The following is a 25,383-nucleotide window of genomic DNA, read 5'->3' as shown; positions in this document are numbered from 1 at the left end:
TTCTTCATGGCACCTCGATGCATCAGACAAGCGTGCGTTCATTCGCGGCCGTCATGCACGGTACCACAGTAGCATGCGGATTGGTATGGCACGCTTTTAAAACTTAATGCCTGCAGTACCTTTTCCCGTTTTTCCCATGTAATTGGCAGCTTATTAAAATGAATGGACTACCTTAAGGGCTGGTTCACACCACAAAAACGCACTCCAGATCTGTTCTGGATGTGTTTCTGCATTTGCGGTTTTAACACGTTTGTGACAAGTTCTGGTGTGTTTTTGCTGCGCTTCCGTATACATTTCAGAAGCTTTTGTTTCTTCTTTTTTCCTGTTCTTTTTTCACTGTACTGGGATCCTGTGTGTTTTTGATGCGTTCCAGTGCATCTTTGATGCGTTTTACCGTGTTCCAGTACAGTCCAGTGCAGAAAAAATGCAGCATGTTTTACTTATTTTTCTGGAACGCCCTGGAACTGATTGCAGTGGTGTGAACTATGGCATTGGAAACCATATAACCTACTTTCCATGGACACTGGACAGCATGTGGTGTGACCTGGCCCATGAGTTCCAGGGCTTTTTTTTTTCTGTATCCAAAACGCCTAGAAAGTAGGTTACATGGTTTTCTATGGAATAGTACACACCAGTGCTTCCAGTTCCAGAAAAAAAGAACATGCTGTATTTTTCCATCACAGCACAACTGTACTGGAACACAGTAAAATGCATCAAAAATGCACCAGAACACGCATCAAAAAATGCACTGGACCCCAGCACAGTGGGGGAAAAAAACACCTGGAAGCGCATCAAAAATGCACTGGAACGCATCAAAAATGCGCATGCAGGAACTCACCCGGAACAAATCTGGAGGACGTTTTTGTGGTGTGAACTTGCCCTAAACGCGCCCCCCATAGGAAGGTTCAAAGTAAGCGACTTTGAGTGTGAAACGCCTTAACGCATCTCCTTGGATCTGGTGCTGTGATGTATTTATTGTGATTTTGCAGTTACTGTAAAAATGATTGGGCGACCCTGTTAGACATCGCATGTGATTTGCACCGCACTGCTGTGCAGATCACATGCGAAATCAGCCATACAGATTGTATGTATGAATTGGCATCGCATTTGCACCAAACTGGTGCAGGACCTTTTTTTGGTCCGCACTGGGATCGGATCGCATGAGTGTTCACACCTAGGCGATCCAATTCCTGCACAATTTGGCACCGCAATCTGCGAACCGATCTGGGGGTGTCATTAACTTTGCATTGACAATTGCAGCAGATCGCAGATGTCAGCGTGAACCGCCGGCAGGTGACATGCGATGCGGGAACCCGCACTGGAATCGCGCTGGTTCCCGCATTGCATATAGGTGGATCAGGACTCAAGCAAAGAGTCGGTTGAAAATATCAAGCAGTGAACTGGCTTTAACCACTTGACCACCAGGACGTTTATAAACGTACTTTGGCAGACAAGGGGTTAAAAAAAAATTAGGAACGTTTTCAACCAATTGATGACGACTTTTAGGATACGTGATAGTAGACGGTGATGAGTAATCTGCTGCTGGAGCCCCCACACTTCCAATGGAGTATAGGAGGAAGAACTTCTGTTTTTGGCAAGCTCAGGATAGGTACCGGAAATATATATAGCCATTGGCTTCATTACACTGCGGGAATTGAGATCATATCTTGTCTTCCAATGTTCTGTACATCCAGATCCTGCTTGGAATGTGGCCGGGTGGCTTTTGCCGGGTAATGATTTATACAAAGCAAGGAACAGAGCAACGTGTGAAGAGGCTTTGTGTCTGACATGGAGAAGGCGCGGATTATAGTTGCGTCATATAAGGAAACAAAAGAATTAGGGGGGGGTCAAAGTTTGCGGGTGAAATTTCAGGATTACGTGTAAGATTACCTTGGCACCTCCAAAAAAAAAAAACATATGCTTAATAGGGATTGGTATTATTATATTACCAATACCAGCTTATTAATAATCCATTTATTCATCTATTTTTAAAAAGAAATTTAAATTTTTTTTTTTTTTTTTACCTTTGGCGTGGAGTTTCTCTTTTCTATCCTATGATATATGCTTAATGTTGAACTAAAAAAATTTAAAAGATCAAAATTAATAGCCCATTAAAAGATACTTGCCTTAAATTGGGGGTCAGCAACCTGTAGATCGCGGTCAGGTAACTGGTAGATTGCGGTCTGGGCTTGCTGACCCGACATCCCAGAGCATCAATCAGAGTGCATTGCAGAAGGACTACTTGGATGGTTGGAGCTGTAGTTGTAGTAGATTGCTATTAGACGTCTTTCACACTGACAGTGCCCGCCATTTGCGCTAAAGCGCCGCTCGTTTTAGCAGCGCTGTTTAAGCACTTCAGCCCCAGAAGATTTGATTGCTCAATGACCAGGGCATTTTTGCGATACGGCACTGCGTCAATTTAACTGACAATTGCGCGGTCGTACAGCGCTGTACCCAAACAAAATTTGCATCCTTTTTTTCCCACAAATAGAGCTTTCTTTTGGTGGTATTTGATCACCACTGCGGTTTTTATTTTTTGCGCTATAAACAAAAGAAGAGCAACAATTTTGAAAAAAACACAATATCTTTTACTTTTTGCTATAATAAACATCCCAAATTTAAAAAAAAAAACAAAAAACAAATTTTTTCCTCAGTTTAGGCCGCTATGTATTCTTCTACATGTTTTTTGTTAAAAAAAAATCGCAATAAGAATATATTGATTGGTTTGCGCAAAAGTTATAGCGTCTACAAAATAGGGGATAGATTTATGGCATTTTAATTTTTTTTATTAGTAGTGGCGGTGATCAGCGCTTTTTATCAGGACTGTGATATTGTGGTGGACACATCGGACTATTTTGACATATTTTTGAGACCACTGATAATTATACAGCGATCTGTGCTATAAAAATGCACTGATTACTGTGTAAATGTCACTAGCAGGGAGGGTGTTAACACTAGGGGGTGATCAAGGTGTTCCCTGTGTTCTAACTGTGTGTGGGGGGGGGGTTGGGACTGTCTAGGAGGAGAGAGAGATCTGTGTTCATACTTGGTATGAACACACGATCTGTCCCCTCTCCCCAGAGAGAACTGGGATTTGTGTGTTTACACACACAGATCCCGGTTCTCACCCTGTCACGAGCGATCGCGAATGCCGCCAGTCATTGCGCCCCGCTGGTCACTCACATCGGCGGTGAGCGCGTGCCCCCTAGTGGTCAAAAGGTGAAGTGACGTAAGGTAACATTGTTTCACCCAGGGGAGCCAACCTGCCGCAGCACAACTGCGGTGGCTGGTTAGGAAGGGGTTAAGCGGCGCTTTTCGGCCGCTAGCAGGGTGCTTTTAACCAAAAGAAAGGGTTAAAAACTCCCGGTTTGCAGCTGTTTCAGAGTGCTTTTAAAGTGGATGTAAACCCACTCTCATCCTTTCTAATCCTTTCAAAACTACTGCCATAGGGGTTATCTATAAGGATATACATGCCTCCTGCATGTATCCTTACCTGTCAAATGTCTCCCCTCTGTCTGTTATGGGACAGACAAAACTGCAAAAACTGCAGACTTTGTGGGTGGGTCTGTTGTCTGGAGCTCGGTGGGTGGAGTTGTGATGTCAGTAGACTCCCCGCCCACCTCTAAACTCCCCTTGTCATAATGCATTTTTTCCTGTGTATTTCTTACACTGAACTTCTGCTATGATCACTAACATCCAGTCAAAACCCAGAAAAGTCACCACATGACTTCAGCATGCCCAATCATGCTGAGATGTGGAGCAGCCAATCCTGGGAGAGCTGGAGAAGAAAGGAGGAGGGGATGTGAAGTACACAGAATGTCTTTCTCAGGCTGGTGCATGAGAGATGTAAATCACCTGTCACTCACAGCAAGGGGGAGAAAATGACTCCTATTTCTGTGTGTGTCAGGTTTCATCTTCTTAAAAAAAGATAAGAGGATTGCTCAGAGCTGGATTAACTCTTCGTGGCAAGACTGGGCACCGATGACATGAAATCCTATACTGTACAAGATGCAAGCCTTAATTAATTTTTTTTCAGGTTTACATCCACTTTAAGGCCCCTTTCACACTGGGGCGGTAGGGGGCGTCGGCGGTAAAACGGCGCTATTTTTAGCGCTGTTTTACTGCGGTATTCGGCCGCTAGCGGTGCGGTTTTAACCCCCGCTGGCGGCCAAAAAAGGGTTAAAACCCCTCATATAGCGCGGTATAGCCGCGCTGTCCCATTGATTTCAGTGGGCAGGAGCGGTTTAGGAGTGGTGAATACACCGCTCCTTCACCGCTCCAAAGATGCGGCTTGCAGGAGATTTTTTCTTCTCCTGCCAGCGCACCGCTTCAGTGTGAAAGCCCTCGGGCTTTCACACTGAAGAAACAGCAGAGGCTGTTTAGGGGCGGTTTGCAGGCGCTATTTTTAGCACAATAACGCCTGCAAACCGCCCCAGTGTGAAAGGGGCCTAAGGCTCTTTGAAAGCGCTGCCCTAGTGTGAAAAGACACACTGCAATGAACGGGAGGCGGTTTTCAGGTGCTTAGCAGAGGCTGTTTATAGCGCTAAAGCGCCTGAAAACTGCCCCAGTGTGAAAGGGGTCTTATATCCTGTGGGTTTGGTGCACTTTCCGAAAGCAGGAGTTTTGGTACGCTTTCAGAAAGTGCATCACACCTGCAGGATATAATAGATATCTATAGCAAAGCACAGCTAACCCAGGAAAGTTGCAGATACATTTGCTGCACCCGCAGAGCAGGTAAACTGCAGCACATCAGTGTGCAAGCAGCCTTATCGGGGGCTCACAACAATAAGGGTACACTTAACTTTGCAGTTTGGGGGGATGGTGAAACCCCATAGTTAAGATATGTTTTTACCACCCCCTGCCCCAACCGCACTCCCTTTAGCTGTAGTGGCCAGGGGTGTACACATGCTGCAGAAGGAGTTATACGCCCTGTCATGGTTGGTGGGTGTAGCACCTGCCAAGGATGACCCATTCAAGTGAATGAGGCTGCCCTGCAACTTTGTGCAGTACAGCAAACAAGGAGTTAAAGCAGGCAGCGTTGTGTTGCTTTCTCATCACCTGCTTTAACCCCTTGGACCTCACAGATGCATGCAGTTGCTGGGCACTTGCAGAGTGGGCCCATTTACCCCCCAACTTTGTGTGAACGAGCCTTAAGGGTGCCGCTTCCCGAATGCAACTAAGGGGTCATTCACAAGTACAGCAGGCACTGCTGCTCCTCTGAAAAGCGATCCAATGTGTTGCCTCCTCACCATCGATTTATACCCATAATTGCCATGCAATGCACACGATTGCAACACGTTAGTACGGCAATTAGAGGTTTTAATCAGATGTGAGGAGGCGATACTGTGCCTGGTGATCTTTGACTTTTCCCGTGTTGTTCAGGTAGATCTCCACCTCTTTAAGGTTGCCTACCCCTGCCTTAAATTTAGAGATTTCCCCTGCAATACTCTTTTCCACCATCAGGTGTCCTCAGTTTGAAAGCCGGCATCAGTCAACCCACTTCTGAGCCCAGGCTTTCCTGGATCTGCCTCCGCTTGAGACTGGACAATGAAGGAGAAGCACCACAGTGATAAGCTCATCTCTCGGTCACTCTGTGCTCTCATCCTATCAGCATGCTTCTTGTCAGCACATTGGCTCTTTGTGCTACTTCTTCCTCTCACATTTCAACCATGCTGTATGGGCCTGCAAGAGGCTGATACCAGGTTAAATATTAAAACCTACACTGTTTGCAATAAAAAATATATATTGAATGATAAATATGAATGATTACAGGGCTGCATTCATTTGTGTTTTTTTAGCTGCCCAGAGATCAGCTTTAAATCCTAACCCCAGTATGCAAGTATGCTTTGTTAGAGTTATGCAAACTTTATATTTTTGGATAGAGTGGAGAAAAGTTAGAACCTCTGTCATGTATTTATTGCTGTCTGTGTCCCCATTGGGGTGATTTTTCCCTACTTCCTTTCAGTTCATGAAGTGATGGGAGGTTTCCTCAACAAAGACACAGAGAAGAAAAATGTTTTGGTTTAGGCCCCTTTCACACTTGTGCAACTTATCCTGCGACTTGGGACTGCAAAGTCACGTGACAAGTCGTACCCCATGATTTCTAATGAGTGCCGTTCATATCTGTGCGACTTCAAAGTAGTCCCTGCACTACTTTGGTCTGACTTTAATGCGACTTGAGGTCCATAGACCTCAAGATTACACAGGCATTGCTTCGAGTCGCTGCAAAAATGTGTATTCCTGTTTGTGCTTTCCTGCCCAGGTAACGACGATTCATACTAGCCCAATATGCCATTATCTTGGGGGGGGGTCCCAAGGGTTGACAACTGCTTTAAAGTGCTTGTAAAGTTTCAGGAGGGAGAGTCCCGGACGGAGGAGGCACTTGTGGACATCGCTGGATAGAGATGGGGCTCAGGTGAGTATTAGGGGGTGCTGGGGCAGCTGCTGCACACAGGTGTTTTTTTTTTATCTTAATGGATACAATGCATTAAGAAAAAAAACCTGCTTGCTTTACATCAACTTTAAGTCCAAGGAGGTGCATGACATCTCCTGGGCTTATCTCTGTTACATCTGAGGGTTTTATTGCACTCTCAAAAGAGGGCTATCGCTGTATTTCCAGGAGCCCCACGCTGATGCTTCAGGTCTAAGCATCTTCCAACATTAGGGTCGGAGCAGCTGCTATGCCTGCCCCCCCCCCCCCTCCTGCCCAATCACAGAAGCCTTTGTATTATGTGAACTCATTCACAAAATACAAAAGCTTCTTTGAATGGGCAGCAGAGGGGAGGGCATAGCTGCTATGCCTGCCCCTCCCCTCCTCCTGCCCAATCACAAAAGCCTTTGTATTATGTGAACTCATTCACAAAATACAAAGGCTTCTTTGAATGGGCAGCAGAGGGGAGAGGTAGGCATAGTTGCTCTGTGTGCCTCTCTTACAGCCCCAAATGTCAGTGTATGCTCCATGCTCCGGCAGAGCCATAAAACCTGTCAGATATAAATAATAGAGATGGGTTGGGGAGATGTCATGCACCTTCTTGGACTTAACCCATAGTGTGTCTGCACTTTTTACAAAGCGGCTGAATTCCTGGAATTCAGCTTTTAGTCTTTCCTGAATAAATAAAGTGTTGAGAGCTCTTGAAAACTGACCCTTCGTGAAAAATGGAAAGTCCATTTCCCTGCCAGAGCTTCTGCAAACTTTTGCCGTTACTGTAAAATAAAGTATTTTATTCCATGACTACGGCATGATTAATTTTGTCATGGAGATTTGTTCTCAGTACGTATCATTATGAAGTACTTGGTGGGTGGGTGATAAAGGACATAACTGACCAAAAGTGCTCTGCACTCCCGCTAACCCCTTCTTATCACTTTTCCCTTTTGCAGTCGCTGGCCTCAAGTGTGGAGACAGATATAGGATCCGTCTGTGAAACTGACAGAGCGCCAAGGCACAAAAAGAAGGAGTGAGTATGGAGATGAGTTCTCTATTGCTCCCCATGTGTGGGGTTTGTCTATTTACGGATTTTTAACCACCCCATTGGGCCTCATTTTAATGGGCTTTGAGAGGAAATTTTGATGAAATCCCTATAAAAAAATGTTTGAGGGTTGTATGATGTTTCATTACCTAGTACCCACATCCCAAACTGTTCAATGAGGAATGACACTATAATGATAATAATTATTTTATGGGATATTAACGATACCAAGTCAATCCAAAACTGTATTTATTCTTTTAATTCAGGATGTACACTATATTACTAAAAGTATTGGGACACCTGCCTTTACACGTACATGAACTTTAATGGCATCTCAGTCTTAGTCCGTAGGGTCCCTTTTCGAGTTGGCCCACCCTTTGCAGCTAAACCTGCTTCAACTCTTCTGGAATGGCTGTCCACAAGGTTTAGGAGTGTGTCTATGGGAATGTTTGACCATTCTTACAGAAGTGCATTTGTGAGGTCAGGCACTAATGTTGGACGAGAAGGCCTGGCTCGCAGTCTCCGCTCTAATTCATCCCAAAGGTGTTCCATCAGGTTGAGGTTCAGGCCAGTCAAGTTCCTCCACCCCCAAACTCGCTCATCCATGTCTTTATGGACCTTTCTTTGTGCACTGGTGCGCAGTCATGTTGGAACTGGAAGGGGTCATCCCTAAACTGTTCCCACAAAGTTTGGAGCATGAAATTGTCCAAAATGACTTGGTATGCTGACACCTTAAGAGTTCCCTTCACTGGAACTAAGAGGCAAAGCCCAATCCCTGAAAGGCAACCCAACACCATAATCCCCCCTTCACTATATGATTTGGACCAGTGCACAGAGCAGGAACAGGACAATGTCTAGCAGTATCTGGCAACAAACCAAACACTGGAGGGAGGGGGAAATATAGAAGCGGAGCTAAATACCCTCCCTGCAGCTGGGAGACACCCGCTGGTGGACACAGGAGCTACAACCTTCTCCTCTGGGAAGTGCCACCAGCGGGTGATCCAGGTCCTGACACCCTGACTGCCACCCTTAATCCAACTCAGCACCTCCTTAGGGTTGTACACATACCACAATGTTTTCCTTTGGGGCTGCAGCAAAAATGATACCCCCTGTCGTGTTTGAAAGGCAGTACCATCGCCAAACACGACCCATTCAAGTGGTTAAAACAGAAGGGGGCGGCATATCACCTCTCAGCCCCCTGCCAAACGTCCTCTTAAAGACAAGCCACCACAGAACCCTTTTAAGTAGGGCGGCAAGGGCTGCCACAAGTGTAAAGGAGCCCAAAGGTCCCCAGATCCTCATCAAACCAAAAGTTGTGTACAAGGCCAGGTGGTGTAGCCTTGGGGAACCAATCCACACTTTGTATCCAGAAAAGGGCAGGCACCTCTCTAAAAGTCTTTTCTATGGTCCCCAAGTGCATCAATCCCTGTTTCCAATGTGGTGGACAAGTGTTTTTATTTTTTTTCTTTAACGTGAACTGGAGGAATAGATATTACTATTTTAACTGTACAATTTTGGGTTGATTTGGAACTGGTAAAGTCCCATTTAATAGTAATAAAAATAGTGTCATTCCTTACATTTGATAAGTTTTTTTTCTAGTTTTAGGAACATTCGGCAACACCGCCTCCTATATTATCATTTTGGAAAATGATTTTGTACACATCAATATATACTAGGTGTTACTTGCACCATTATCCAGACACCGTTGGTTACCACCACTTTATAATTGTCCCAAAAGAATTATATTGCAAATCCATGTAAATGCCTATTAAGTGAGAATATAGGTCCCATAAACTATCGGTGGCGCACCATTAACCACTTGACCGCTGAAAGATTTACTACTCCCTTCATGACCAGGCAATTTTTAGCGATATGGCACTGCGTTATTTTAACTGACAATTGCGCAGTCATGCAACGCTGTACCCAAATAAAATTTATATAATTTTCTCCCCACAAATAGTTTCAATTGATGGTATTTGATCATCCCAGTTTTTATTTTTTGCGCTATAAACCAAAAAAGACCCACAATTTTGAAAAAAAAATATATATTTTTTACTTTCTGCTATAAAACATACCCTATTAAAAAAAAAATAGAAAAAAACGAAAAATCTAACTTCTTCAAAAATTTAGACCAATATGTATTCTGCTACATGTTTTTGGTAAAAAAAATCCCAATAAGCATATATTGATTGATTTGCACAAAAGTTATAGCGTCTACAAACTATGGTATAAATCAGGGGTCTCAAACTGGTAGCCCTCCAGCTGTTGCGGAACTACAAGTCCCATCATGCCTCTGCCCGAGGGAGTCATGCTTGTAACTGTCAGCCTTGCAATGCCTCATGGGACTTGTAGTTTCACAACAGTTGGAGGGCCGCCAGTTTGAGACCCCTGGTATAAATATTTATTTCGACTTTTTTTTTTTTTATACCAGTAATTGCCGCGATCAGCGACTTATAGCAGGACTGCGATATTGCGGCGAACAATCGGGCACTAACTGACACTTTTGACACTTTGTGGGGACCAGTGACACTAATGACACTGGCTGGGAAGGGGTTAAACATCCAGGACGATCAAAGGGTTAACTGTGTGCCTAACCAGTGTTTATGTGTACTGTGTTAGGTGCTTTTACTAAGGGAATTGATGGATTTTATTCCCCAAATCCCCCCCCCCCCCCGAAAATATTCCCAAAACCCCCCCCCCCCCGTCAGAATGAAGCTCTGCCTTGCTTACATAGGCAGAGGCTTGTTCTGTGTGTATGCCCGATGATCAGCGGGTGCCAGCGGACATCCAGTGCCCGGCATCCAAAGATCAGCTTCTGCTGTAAATTATCACATCAGAAATGGCCCGCCGGCGGCGCGTGCCCCCTTGGCAGAAGTGCAGAATCACGTGTATATATACGTGATTCTGCGCAGGGGGGCCGCCCTGCAGTATATCTGCTATGGGCCGGTCCAGAACTGGATAAAATCAGGTAGCATCATTTATACTGGTGTGCAGGGGCGGACTGACCATTGAGCCACTCGGGCACTGCCCGAGGGCCCTGGGCCACTAGGGGGCCCCATAATCTCCTATTGCCCAGGGGCCCTATGAGTTATCAGTCCACCCCTGCTGGTGTGCCAAATAAACAATGAATTGCAATGCATGCCGATATACCTTGGGAAGGTTGAAACGTATGTGCTATGTAATTTAAAAGATTGTATATATTTTTCTAACTATGCTCCACTGATAGTTTATCAGGCCCGGAGTGTTTGACAAGCATTTGCAGAGTGATCTGTAAAAGGTCTAAGGGCTTTTTAATTCCCCCAGAGACTGCTTTGTGCTGAACAGTGTATGCAATGCTGTCTTCAAAGCTTCACAAACGTTAACAAGAACACCATGAACACTTGCAAGATATGTCAACATTGCCAGTGTTTTGAGAAGTGCTATGCAAGGTTTGAATTGTTTACACCCATTTAGGCCTTTTAGTCACTGCCCATCATAGGAGTTCATTATCTGATACCCAATTATACACGATAGGGCCAATCTAGGGGGGCACTAATAAACCTGCTAGAATGTTTTTGGATTGTTGGATTGTTGGAGTGACGTGGATCATCCAAAGGGAATGTTGACTGTGTCAGCACCAATGCTATACCTGAATAAAAGTGTTCATGAGTCATATTCTATACTCATGGTATTATTATTATATAGGATTTATAGCGCACCAACAGTTTGGACAATGCTTTACAAAATAAAGGGAGACAGTACAGTTACAATACAATTCAAATGAAAGAGGATTAGGGTGGGTCCTCTTTTTAAAAACTTACAATCTAAAAGGGAGAGGCAAGTGACAAAATGTAATAACTGTGAGGCTATGAGTTGATGGAGAAAATAAAATTTTAAATTGTTAGAGGACGGTGGGTAAGCCTCCCTAAATGATGCGCTTTCAAGGAGCGTCTAAAGATGGACAGAGTAAGAGATAACCAAACAGATTGGGGTAGAGAGTTCCAGAGGAAAGGCTCTGGAGAAGTCCTGGCAGTGAGCAAGTCAGGTGGTGACAAAGCATAGCAGGAGGTCTTTGAAATAGAGAAGAGAACAGAGTAGGAGATAGCTGGACAGATTTGGGTAGGGCGTGCCATAGGGTGGAAAGACTCTAGCGAAGTCCTGGAAGCAAGCATGGGAGGAGGTGATGAGGTGGTTAGATAGCAGGAGGTCTTGGGGGGAGAGAAGAGGACAGTTAGGGTGATATTTTAAATTTTCAGGAATTGCCTAAAGCTGGACAGAGCAAGGACTAGCCATACAGATAGGCTAAGGAGTTCTAGTGGGTAGGAGAGACTCTGGAGAAGTCCTGAAGGAAAGCATGGGAGGAGGTGACAAATGGCCTAGGGAGCAGGAAGTCATGGGAAGAGAGAAGAGGACAGTTAGGGTGATATTTCAAGTTTTCATCGATTGTCCAAAGCTGGACAGGTTGGGGTAGGGAGTACCAGAGGGTAGAAAGACTCTATAGACGTCCTGGAGGCAAGCATGAGAGGAGGTGATGAGTTGGTCAGATAGCAGGAGGCCTTGAAGGAGGTCTTTGTAAGAGAGAAGAGGACAGTTAGGCTAATAGGAAGATGGGAGCGGATCTGGAGAGGTCCTGGAGGCAAGCATTGGAAGAGGTGACAAGGGGCCTAGAGAGTAGGAAGTCATGGGAGGAGAGAATAGAACAGTCAAGGTGATATTTTGAGTTTTCGGGGATTGTCTAAAGCTGGATAGAGTAGGAGATAGCCAAACAGTTTGGTGTAGGGAGTCCCAGTAGATGGGAGAGGATCTGGAGAAGTCCTGGAGGCAAGCATCGGAAGAGGTGACAAGTGCCTAGAGACCAGGCAGTCTTGGGAAGTGAGAAGAGGTATTGGGAGAGCAGAAGAGGATGGTTAGGGTGATATTTTGAAATTTCAGGAATTGTCTAAAGGTAGTTTTAGGTAGCCAGACAGATTGGAGTAGGGAGCTCCAGAGCATGGCAGAGACTAATGAAGACCTAGATATGAGCATTAGAGGAGGTGATGAGGGAGATAGAGAGTAGGAGGTCTTGAGAAGTATAAAGCAGATGGTTAGGGTGATATTTTGAGATGAGGTTAGTGATGTAGCTGGGGGAGAGTTGTGAATGGTTTTATATGTTGTTAGTATTTTGATTTTATTTATTGGGCGAGTGGAAGCCAGTGGAGGGGCAGTGGACACTGAACGGTTGGTATGGTGGATGCATCTGGCAGCAGCATTCATGATAGACTGAAGCGTGGATAGCATGTGTAAAGCTAAGCTAACTAGGAGGGAGTTGCAACAGTCGAAGTAAAAGATAACAAAGGAGCGAATAAGTATCCTGGTGGTGTCTTTGGTTAGGAATGGGGTGTATTTTGGAACTGTTATGGAGGTGAAGGTGACACCTTCATAACTATATATGTATATAAATGTGTATATATGTTATATGACTTCGATTTTCTCTATCGCAGACAGAAGCACAAAAGAAGCCATTTGTCTCTGTTCCGACTGTGGCCATCTCATTCATCTCATATTACACGGTAATACCTTGTATAATTTATATGTATATCTTGTGCATTGTGTCTCATTGTATTTTCAGCGAGCATTCATTTCTATCGTTGAAGCTTACCGGGAAGGTAATTGAAATGTAAGTTCAGCTTTTTGACTTATGTAGTACTCCACATTTTCATGATTATAATTCATACCCAGATTAGTGGGGACTCCCTCTAGTGGCTGTATGTATGTCATGCAGTGCAGTCAGGATATGTGATAGTCATTAAGGGTCTTTTATTTTAGTTCAAAGTGTATCTTAGAAGGGCAGTAAAGCATTGCCATTGTGCAGCACTACTAAGGAAGAAACAGTGCCTGCCTATGTAATGAGCAAATATGTCTCTTCCCAGTGTATTTATTATTTTTAGTTGTTTTTTAACCACTTCCCCCGGGTTGACATCATTTGATGTTGGGGACTTGAAGTGGAGATATCTGGATGATGCCTTCAGCTACAGGCATCATCCAGTTTTTTTCTTTTTTTGTTTTTTTTCAGCCGGCGATTTCCTGTAATATAAAAGTCATCATAGCAGCTGTTTAGCTGCCTGATTGCTTTTACAGGCTCATCCCGCCGCCCTCCGGTGCTTTTCTGCCAACGGCAGTTTACCATAGAGATGGCCATGAACCAGATGGACCCTCGGAGGCCGGAAGCGACATCATGGCCTCACTTCCGGCGCTGGCAGATGTAAACACTGATGTTTTTTTTTTAGATAGAAATTTTTTAATCTCAGGCTTTTCAGCAAAGAGTAGAGATGTGGGGACTTATAGACCCCAGATCTCTCTGTAAAGAGGACCTGTCATGCCCTATTCCTATTACAAGGGATGTTTATATTTTATTCCTTTTAATAGTAATAAAAGTCAACAAAAGGGAAAGTGTAAAAAAAAAAAAATTTAAAGCACCCCCTTCCCCAAGTGCTCGCACACAACACATACAGCATATGTAAATGGCGTTCAAACTACACGTGCGAGGTATCGCCGGGAACGTTAAATCGAGAACAATAATTCTAGCATATGAAGATTTTTAGGTACCGAATTTTGGCGCCATTCCACAAGCGTGCGCAATTTTAAAGCATGACATGCTAAGTATCTGTTTACTCAGCGTAACATAATCTTTCACATTATACAACAATATTGCGGTAAATATTGTGTTTTGGTTTTTCTTAATTCATGAAAGTATTTTTTTCACAAAAAAAACGCGTTCAAAGAATTGCTGCACAAAAACCGTGTGACATAAAAAATTGCAAAGACTACTATTTTATTCCCTAAAGTCTCTGCTACATATCTATAGATCTATATATCTATGGATATATAGATATATATAATGTTTGGGGGTTCTAAATAATTTTCCTGCAAAATAATTATGATTTTTACATATAGTAGAGGACTCCCGGAATTGGCTTGGGTGGCAAGTGGGTAAAAAAAACCCAATATTTTTGATCTAGCCTCCTGCCATGTTATCTGCGGAAACAATAAAAGCATAACAGCTCTAGACTCCCTCCAGCCGCACAGGACCACAACGTGGCTGCAGCGGCCTGGGCTATGGTGGAGCCATCTATTGGTTGGCTTGGCTTGAACGCACTCATTGACAGTACATATCTCACTGCTACAGCTAGGGTCAGAAGCTGGTGGCAGCTTGTAGCTAATGATAGGGGGGGCCTTATATATCTCAGGATCCAGGATGTATCATACACCCACATAAAGACCATTGGATGTATCCTGCAAAAGTGCAAATGATAAATCTAAGTATGAACCTCAAGGAGGGATGTGGTGACCACATAAGGACCAAGGAATGGGCAGAATCGTCAGGGTAAATTATTATTATAGAAACAAGTTTTTAAAACATTAAATATGCACATAGCCCAAATCTACATCAGGCCTCTCTCTTTTTACAAGTATTTCTGAAATGTCATTGACTAAACATTTCCTTTAATGGGACATTTCCCTATTTGCATTTTAAAGGACAATGATGTTTCATTTATTTTTGGTGGACCATGACACAGTCGGTGAATTGCTCTCAGATTACGCCGAGCTTTGCATTGATGTGTGCCGTGATAAAAGATGCCAATTTAGATGTGTTGGAGAAGTCTTTAATTGTCTTCCCTTATCCGTACTTACTTCTCTCCATTGCAGGCCCAGCGTAGAAGACGTCCAGAGCTGGAGGCAGTCCCTTGACATCCTGCTTGCTCATCCATGTGAGTAATACAGTGTTTAAAGTAGAATAACGCTTAGCACTGTTTCAGTGTGAATTGGACACACAAGATAATCTCAGTGTCATTTACAGAATAAAAAAGTAACATCTTTTCTGTAAAACCATAAATGCGTACCTTCTGTAGGGCCCTTGCGTTAGATTTTGGTGCCAGAAGATTGATTGTTGGTTTTCAGTATAGAGCTTCTGATGCAGAGCCCAATGCCCTGCCCTGAGGTGTCCCCACACTTCTCCACCCTCTTCCCTGACACCAATCCTCACACTAACTTTACCTGTAACCTTCAAGTAGAACTCAAAGCAAAACTTTTATTTTCATTTTGGATAGAGTAAGGAAGGGTTATAACTAGGGTTGCACCGATACTAGTATCGGTATTGGTGCCGATATCGAGTATTTGCAAGTATCGGTACTCATGCAAATGCACCGGTACCTGAAACCGATACTTGTTCTTTGAGCTGTCAGTGGGTCTCCCCTGTTGACAGCTAAAGTGTTAAAGAAGTCCGGTAATTGGAGCTGTGAAAAAAAAAAAAAAGCAGCCAGCAATGTTTATTAACAACATTGTTCAGCTGCTGAAACACTAAAATAAAAAGAAACATTGTTTCTTTTTGACTCTTTCTGTTTCTTCATCTGCAGATCAAAGGAATGAACAAATGTTCCTCTGTTTAACCCCTTATTAACCCCTAATTTACTGTAATCAGCCTTAATAATCTCCCTATTCTCCTCCATTTAATTATTATTTTCCTGCTTTTTTTTTTTTCACGTCTATTTTATAAACGATAAACAATTAAAACTTTTTTTGTTTGCTTTGTTAGTGAATATTTTTGTACATATATATTAACATATATTTACACATTTCACATTGAAAAAGCGCAAAATTAAAAACAAAAATCAATTTATTTCATTTGTAAATAACTTTTCAATGCTTTGTACCATTGCTGACAGCTGAAGTGAAAACAAAACAGTTGCGGTAGGTATCGGTAATTGGTATCGGCGAGTACTAAAAAGAAAAGTATCGACGGTACTTGTACTCTTTGTAAAAAAAATGGTATCAGTGCATCCCTAGTTATAACCCCTGTCACACTTTTTTTTGTTGCTATCTGTCTCTCATATGGGGAGATTTCTCTTCACCTCCTGTCCCATAGCCACAGCAGGAAGTGAGAGGAAATCCCTCCAAACTAAGGGAATCCCTGGTTGTCACCTGAATCACCAGAACTAGTGTCCCCAATAGAAAGATTTTCCCACTATTACAGTTTTTGGATTTTCTTTTAGACTGGGTTCACACACATTGCTGTGCAGATCACATGTAATGTCTGTGCGATGTGAGTTCAGCCATTCAGATTTGTACGGCTGAATCTGCATCGCATTCGGGCTAAAATGGTGCAGAACCCTTTTTTTGGTCCGCTCTGGAATCAGATCGCATGGGTGTTCACACCTATGTGATCCGATTCCTGCACCATTTCACAGTTCACACTACGATCTGCGAACCGATCTGGGGGTGTCATTACCTTTGTATCGACACCCGCAGCGATTCGCATAGGGCAGTGTGAACTGCCTGCAAGAGACATGCGATGCGAGAACCCGCACAGGAATCGCACTGGTTACCGCATTGCATATGTGTCTTACTTTCACTTTCGGTGATAACAGTAAACAGGACAAATGGAGATGGTGAATCTCCCTAATGGGGACACAGACAGTAATAAAAAGCTGACAGAGGTTCTAATCCCTCTTCATTCTACCCACAAAATTTAGCCTTTAGTTACACTTTAAAGCGGTAGTAAACTGCAACAAAAAAAAAAAGAAAAAATAGGCCCCCGGGTGATTTTAGTCATATTCTGCTAGTATGCATCGCATACTAGCAGAATATGACAGATTTACCTGAAAACAAAGGGTCAAGGGTCACGGCGCTTCCATCTTCATCCAGTCTTCCTTCCGGGTTCGCGGGCTTCGGCCGTATGAATGGTGTGCCGCGATGAGTCACGGCCTCGGCACAGAGCTCTGAAGGAACGGCACTGGTATGCTGTTCCTTCCTTTTATTATTACTTTTTTTTTACTATTATTTTGTATTTTTCTATTATTTTTTAACACTTTAAAAAATGTTTTAATTAACCTTATATGTATATACACAAGCCCCCCATATAGCTCTGAGCAGGTGAAAGGTACTCTTTATGGATACCTCAGGGCTCTACTCTGCTCTCCACAGCAGATAATCAAGCACAGATCTGTATAGTAGCCAGGGAATGACAGATGTGAACTCAGAAGTGATGTAATACAATATTGCTTCTGGGTTCATTAGTTGCAGGTGGATCGGGGAACAGATGTACCGCAGTTCGGGGCTCCCCCGATTAATGGGATAGCCTGAGTACCACAGGAGCGGGGGGGGGGGGGGGGGGGTTGCACCTTTAGAGCCCTGTAAAAGCGATTACTTTTACCTGAAAGCCCTTTGCTGCTCTAAAAATCAATACCAACCTTACGGCAGCAGCAGCTGTGATCTTGCTTTAAGCCCTTGAATACCAGGACATTTACAAAGGTACAAGACGAGGGTTAAAGAATATGAATGGCCATTTATCCTTCGGGAAGTTGTTTTTCATGTTTGGTCATGTTAAAACATTTTCTTAGATTATTGCTCTCTCTTTGTTCTCTTCCTCGGGATTTATGTTTATTCCCAAATTCCTTTTAAATTTTATTTTTAACATGGATAAATTCCCATATTGGCAAGTGATGTTTCTTTCCAGTTTCCAATATGGCGCTTTTAGGTCCAGCCACTTGGGTCTCAGATCGAGGCGTGGTTCCGTCTGTTCAGTATATAGTGCGATGAGTCAGTGCGTCGCCCGTGCCCCAGGACTACGTCAGAGTGTGACGAAACGCGCGTCGGGAGGTGTGGCGTGCTGACGTCATCGCGCTGTGTACCCTAGTGGATGGGTGTTCGCTTGCCGGACGGCTTTTTTATCTTTGCAAGTTTACTTCTTACTACGTGTAAGTGTAATCTTTTAAATGCTTTTAATGCGATTTACACTATGGCGAGTTCCTCTTCCTTTTTGGTTACCCTCTGGTCCTCAATCGAGACCACAGAATGATCGAGTTCCCTTGGCTGTTTGCTGTGTGTTCCTGTTACATCAAGCATTTGAGAGCTGTCATCGCCATTTCTTTGGAACAAGGCCCTGGCGGGGTTAATAGCCGCAAGCTCATATTAGCTTGCCTCTGGTAAGCACGCAATCTATGTGGTGGAGGAGCACCAGTTTGTGGTGTTGTCACAAGTTATATCAAGATTTCACATGTTTACGATTATGGACTAATCTATAACCTCTCGTGGTGTTGGGAGCAATTTCAACATATATGCACAGTATTTGCACTTTTTGTGTGTTTCATCAATCTGTGGTTAATATATTTTCTTAGCGCAGCTCCATTTCTATCTTTATGGGTTAAAGAGACCCTGACGCTTTTCACTGAATGGGTAAGGTGACAGGGTCTTTAAAGGGGTAGCTCACCTTTTCAGAAAAAAATGAAAAGGTGTCTGCACTGTACTTTCCCTTGTGAGTGATGAGCGATCAGTGCCCACACAGTCGGTGTGGCCTTTCTTCCCTTTCTTCCTGTAGGGCTTCCAGGACAGATCAGAACCATTCTGATTGGTTAGCGGAGGTCCGTGACCACTTTAAGTATTCAGAATCGCTCTGATCTGTCCCAGAAGCCCTACAGAAAGGAGAAGAATAAGGCTCTGTTCACACCTAGGCGTTTTTTGGGCGTTTTCCTGCTGTAAGCCCCAGCTCTAAAAACGCCCAAGACAAATCCCATTCATTTCAATAGCCCCTGTTCACATCTGAGCGTTCTGTCACTTGAAGCAAAACACCAGTCTCTCAAAAAAGTTTCTTTTTTGGCAGATTACAGGCGTTTTCTGCTTTTTACATTGGTGACCTTTTGACCTGTACAAAATCGCGGCAAAAATGGCGCGACTTTCTGGCTAAAAACTAAACGCCTAGGTGTGAACAGACCCTAAGAGCAGGGATTTTAAATCCCCGGACCGCTGCGCTGACAACTCATCACCCACATAGGTAAGTGCAGCTTGAAAAGGCGAACTTACACTTTAAGTAAACCTAACACCTTGTTTGCATACTTCTGCATTGTCATACTCTGCGTTAGTACCACAATTCCCTGATTCGGTATCCATGCTTCAGGCGGATAGATTTGTACAATAAAAAAATAAAATAAAAAATAAAATAAAAATATTTGAGCCTCCTCTCTTTTTCTCTCAACTAAAAATATTAGTTGGTTGTTTTAGTGATTTTTGGCAGCTCCTTGTCCTGAGGGAGTGCATAGAGATGATATTTTCAGTGAACTGGACAACTCCGGCTGCAAATGGCAATGATCTTGTGTATAGGAGGCTCCTACCCTGCTGAGCAGCCCCTGCCCTGTATAGATTTCTTGTGCAGTCAGAGCCCCCCCCTTACACTTACCTGAGCCCGATCTCGAGCCAGAGATGTGTACTGATGGGCACTGACACGCTGCACTGGTGGGCACTGACACGCTGCACTGATGGGCACTGACACGCTGCACTGGTGGGCACTGACACGCTGCACTGGTGGGCACTGACACGCTGCACTGATGGGCACTGACACGCTGCACGGATGGGCACTGACACGCTGCGCCGGTGGCCACTGACACGCTGCGCCGGTGGGCACTGACGCTGCACCGGTGGGCACTGACGCTGCACCGGTGGGCACTGACGCTGCACTGGAGGGCACTGACGCTGCACTGGAGGGCACTGAGACGCTGCGCTGGAGGGCACTGAGACGCTGCGCTGGAGGGCACTGAGACGCTGCGCCGGTGGGCACTGACACGCTGCGCCGGTGGGCACTGACACGCTGCGCCGGTGGGCACTGACACGCTGCGCCGGTGGGCACTGACACCTTGCTCTGGTGGGCATTATGTTACACTAATGGGTATGAACTGATAATCAGTGCCCCTGATTATCAATGTAAATGTCCCCTGTCACAGGACAGCCGTTATCGGCTTTCCTTTCCTCCCGCTGTGACAGCGAAGGGGAAAGGAAACGCTGATAACCAGCATTTGTTTACATGTAACCAGCTGTGATTGGCCCTTTACCTCGATCTGTGATCAGCTATGTCCAAAGGATGCTTCCCCTGGGAGTGCGCGGGGGGAGGGGTTCTTGGAGGACATCAATAGACTCCCTCCCAGAACTGGATGTCCGTGCTAGAGCCGTGCTCCGTCTTGCGGCTCAAGCGCAGGCTGCAAGTGGGAGGTGGATATGGCGGCTGACCAAAAACCCAGGCGCCAGGATGCAATTTCTATTTGCCATGGCGACCTGGCAACTGGGATTTGTCGATGTGGCACAGTGACCTCTCTGATATTATTTTATCATTTATTACAGATACTACAGATACTTGTATAGCGCTGGCAATTTACCCAGCACTTTACATATATATTGTACATTCACATCAGTCCCTGCCCTCAAGGAACTCATATTCATACACATACTGGGGCCAATTTAGACAGGAGCCAATCGACCTACCAGCATGTCTTTGGAATGCGTCTTTACAATAAATAGTGGAAATTCATCCTTGGATTGTTGGTGATTTCCTATCCTAGATTTCTGGCTAGGGCCAGTTCACACCAGAATGCAGTGCAGGAAAAGGTGTATTCCATGTGCTTTTCCCGTACTGCGCTCAAAATGCACCGCCTTTGCGATCTACTGTGAGTGGCAAAGCATTGTTAGTGGCACCCCAAACACAGATTGCAAACGCAGTGCATCTGCGGGCACCAAATCGCATGGTAAGACTATTTTGTGAACAGTAGCAACAAAGCCCCCCTGTTCACTCTAGCGCGGTTCGTTGTGCGTCTGCTGTCACACGAATATGGAAATCACATTATTCTCTATGGTGCCTATTCATATCAGTGCAAAAGTGTAAGGTGATTTTTGAAAAGGTGGAGTTTCTTTTGGTGCTACACGGTGCACTTTTGGTCCCATAGGCTTAAATGGGATTGCATGAAAGACACATATACATGTGTTTTTTGGCATGCTTTGGGTGTGTTTTTTTATTTTTGCCTAAAATGGTTGTAAAGGCTCAAGGTTTTTTACCTTCATGTATTCTTTGCATGAAGGTAAAAAAACCTTCTCTGTGCAGCAGCCACCCTAATACTCAGCTGAGCCCTATCTTGATCCAGCGATGAGCATGAGAGCAGTGGCTCTCCCAGGTCTTTTCCTCTTCATTGACTGAGACAGCAGCAGGAGCCATTGGTTCCCTCTACTGTCAATCACAGCCAGTAAGCCAATGAGGAGAGAGCGGGGCCGAGCCATGCTCCGTGTGTGAATGGAAACACAGAGCAGTGGCTCAGGAGTGAGCCTGCTCGGGTGCCCCCAGAGCAAACTGCTTGCTCTGGCGGCACTCGGGAGGAGGGAGGGGCCAGGAGCGCCGGCAGGGCACCCCAGAAGAGGAGGATCAGGGCTGCTCTGTGCAAAACCATTACACAGAGCAGGTAAATATGACATGTTTGTTTTTTTTTAAATGCCTATAATATCACTTTAAAGCCTCGTGCACACTGGATTTTTTTTTAACGTGGCTATTAAGGGCGTTTGCCATTTTTATTTCCTGCCTCTAAGTGCCCCGAGCTTTTTATGTATCCAGTTTATAGAGATCCAACCACCAAAACCTAAATCGTTGCCAACATCCCAATTAGAACAGTATTATAAAAGAAGTACCCCCAAAAAAGATACTCGGGACTTTGGAGGCAACAAATCAACAATATATGAAAAAAATATAGAAATTTATTATAGTCAAATATGTGGTGCAGACAACACCAACAAAAAGTTACCGGTACATATATAGTTTAAGCCAAATAGTATGACAGATATAAAGCAAAAGCAAATCCTTCAGTTTTACGCCCAACACGTTTCTAGACCTATGTAGAGTCCTTTTTTCAGGGGCATTTCGTTTGAAGTAATATTGTTATTCTATAATGAGATAAATTCACACATGAGATTCATATTAAGGGTTACAGGGGATGAACATCGTTGAAGCCAAGTAAAAACAAACGTACCCGTCAGATAAAGAAAAAGCAAAAAAGAACCTGCCACAAAGAGTGTGGCCAAGATGGAAAACGACACAATTACTGCAAACAGGTACAGGTGGGTGCGACACTTGAAGAAGATTGTGGACCCTTCAAAGGAAAAGGAGGAAGCTCTTTCCAAAGAGTCTCCTCCTTTTCCTTTGGAGGGTCCACAATCTTCTTCCCCTGTAACCCTTAATATGAATCTCATGTGTGAATTTATCTCATAATAGAATATCAGTATTACTTCAAACTAAATTCCCCTTGAAGAAAGGACTCTACATAGGTCCAGAAACGTGTTGGTCGTAAAACTGAAGGATTTGCATTTGCTTTATATCTGTCATACTATTTGGCTTATGCTATATATGTAATTTTTTGTTGGTGTTGTCTGCACCACATATTTTACTATAATAATTTTCTATATTTTTTTCATATATTGTTGATTTGTCGCCTCCAAAGTACTTCTTTTATAATACTAGTCTATGTGTCCATGCACACATAGGCATTTAGAGGCAGGAAAGAAAAAAACCCACACCCAGCGCGTCCAGATGCAGTGCGTTTTGGCTGAAAAACCACTTGACGTGTGCAAATGCTTGAGCGTTCATTCATTTGAATAGGCAGAATAAAATAATTATTCTGGTCAATGAAATTAATTAACACCCAAGTATTCTTGACGCGCCTAATTGTGTCACACACGTTTTTCAAGCGTCAAGCAATTTTTTTTTCTGCCAAAACGCCACCAATCGGAAAGGCGTCTATAGCAAAACGTCCAGCGTGCATGAGGCCTAAAATGTAGTCTTCCTCCTAGCAACAGTGATGTCACAGCAGATATTGCTAGTGATTGGTAAAAAACAAAACTCACAAAGCCGCTTGAAAAATATGCTACAAAAATGTACTGGAAGAAGCGTGATTATGCAGCAGCAGTAGCGTGAATCCAGGCTTTCTCTAAAATACTTTATGTTCACAAACGGTTTATACAGTTATACAGTTATTTCCTCTGACCGTCAGCACCATCTAGTGGCCAATATGCAGTATTTTTTCTGAAATACCTCAATATGGTAAATACCACAATATAGCCTCTAGATGGGGCTGATGATCATAGGAAATAACTGTATTAAGTAAAATATGGTCCAGATTAATGAGAGCTGGATGAAAGCGTTTTTTTTTTTAATAAACAAACCCCTTAAAGCGGGGTTCCACCCAAATTTTGAACATTATCTCTATGCATTCTCTTCCCTGCCTAGATGCTGACATGCTGTGTAAAAAAATTTAAATCGCCGTAATTACCTTTTTTTTTTCTATTCTTCTTTGCACTTCCTGGTTTTCCTCCCATGGGAGTAGGCGTGTTTCTAGCCTCTCCCAGACCTCCCACAGTCCCCTGGGAGCTAGTCTCAGGCTTCCCAGCATGCATTGTGCAACAGCGTCATCACAACATCTCGGTGAATGCTGGGAGCACAGCATTCACCGCATCCAGGAAATACATGCTTGTGGGCTTCAAATGCCCACAATGAAGATGGAAACCGCCTTCAGTGAATTTTATAAGTTATTCTTTACAACGAAATCGGACACAGGCGGACTTATTACACAGAACATGTGAGTAGATAATCATGAGAAGAAAAGTTTGTGAATGAACTCCAAAAAAAAAAAAACGATAGATAGGTGGACCCCCGCTTTAAGTAAATGTAAACCATAAATGAAATTTTGTTTGCTACAGCACTGTTCATAAAAAACAGCTACTGCTTTTTTCATTAAATGTTTGTTTTCAATTGTTTGTTGTATCTCGGTGCTGCTGATTTTCTGCAGCCACTTCCTATTTACATGCACTCCAGTGATGGCTGCATGACATTTCTCCGGCTGTATTTACTAATGGGTGACAACAGTGGACCATGCTGGTGTAATGTATGCTGAAACTTGTTGTCTCTATCAGAGGCCCATGTGACAACACAGGAGCTTAATTGGGAGACAGGGACAGGGCGTTGTCACCCCATAACAGGAAGTGCCTAAACAAGTACCTTCCTAAACAGGAAAAGTTTCAGACTCAGACTGGCTGATGCTCCCCTGCAGCAGAGATCATGTGATCAGATGCCGAGGCTTTTGGTCATGTAACCAGCAGTGTAGGGAGGCTAGAGCTGCAGTTTCCCCAGGAGAGGTCATTATTTCAGCCCTTCTTTTACTCTTTATGTATCTATTCCAGGAAGCCCGCTAACCGGTTTAATTTCACATTGGCTCATTGACTTGACATTGATTTGAGAGAGAATTCTTTCCATTGCTTCTCCGCTATGTAGCAACACAAATATTGCTGCCTGCTGTCGTCATCGTTACCTTGCTTGAAATCATATAATTATAACAATCTGTCTGGTTCCCTGTCCAACATGGGGACTTCATCCAGCCTGGCTTGTAATTACCAGCAGTTATTACTGGGGGTTATTGTCCATGGTTGCAATTGTTTCTTGGTTACACAATCACCAACAAAGCTTTTCTATGACGCCAAGGCTGCTGTGGGACTACAAGCCCCAGCATGCACACAGTCTACTGATCCTTTAGTAGAACAACATGTCCCATCGTGACTTTGAGTTATAGAGTGCCACAGCAGAATGCTCTTTAGAGGAGCGGCATGTGAGGACCAGCCCTTACATTGTTCTAGCTGTCTCCTTGGACTTCATAACACCTCCACCTTTATGTTATGGAGAAACATATGTTTACTGTGCAGTCCCCTTTGTATCACAGTGCCCCTTTACAGTGCAGTCTCCTTTATAATCACTGTGCCCCTTTACAGCATAGCCCCCCTTTACATTACAGTGCCCCCATTTACAGAGCAGTCCTCATAACATTAATGAAAAGTGGACTGTACTGTAAAGGGGGCACTGTGATGTAAAGGGGACTCTACTATAAAGGGGCACTGTGATGTAAAGGGGACTGTACTATAAAGGGGCACTGTGATGTAAAGGGGGCTCTGATGTAAAGGGGTACTGTAAAGTGGGCACTGTGATGTAAAGGGGGCACTGTGCTGTAAATGGATACTGTAAAGGGGCACTGTGATGTAAAGGGGACTGTACTGTAAAGGGGGCACTGTGATGTAAAGGGGTACTGTTAAGGGGACTGTACTGTAAAGGGGGCAC

The 25,383-nt window shown here is 44.0% G+C and overlaps 1 protein-coding gene across 1 annotated transcript in view; it reads left to right on the top strand.

Moving 5' to 3' along the window:
• Positions 1–25,383, top strand: part of LOC141107610 (regulator of G-protein signaling 3-like) — a 163,086-nt gene that overhangs the window by 81,475 nt on the left and 56,228 nt on the right. The window contains exons 3-5 of the mRNA XM_073598465.1: positions 7,378–7,454; positions 12,926–12,994; positions 15,132–15,193. Coding sequence (XP_073454566.1) covers positions 7,378–7,454; positions 12,926–12,994; positions 15,132–15,193 — 208 coding nt within the window. The remainder of the gene's footprint in view (positions 1–7,377; positions 7,455–12,925; positions 12,995–15,131; positions 15,194–25,383) is intronic.

This window comes from Aquarana catesbeiana, linkage group LG09 (assembly GCF_042186555.1).
Source record: "Aquarana catesbeiana isolate 2022-GZ linkage group LG09, ASM4218655v1, whole genome shotgun sequence".
NCBI classification, from domain to species: Eukaryota; Metazoa; Chordata; class Amphibia; order Anura; family Ranidae; genus Aquarana; species Aquarana catesbeiana.
Note: the sequence above shows the minus strand (reverse complement) of the source record. Positions and strands in the feature narration are given on the sequence as shown.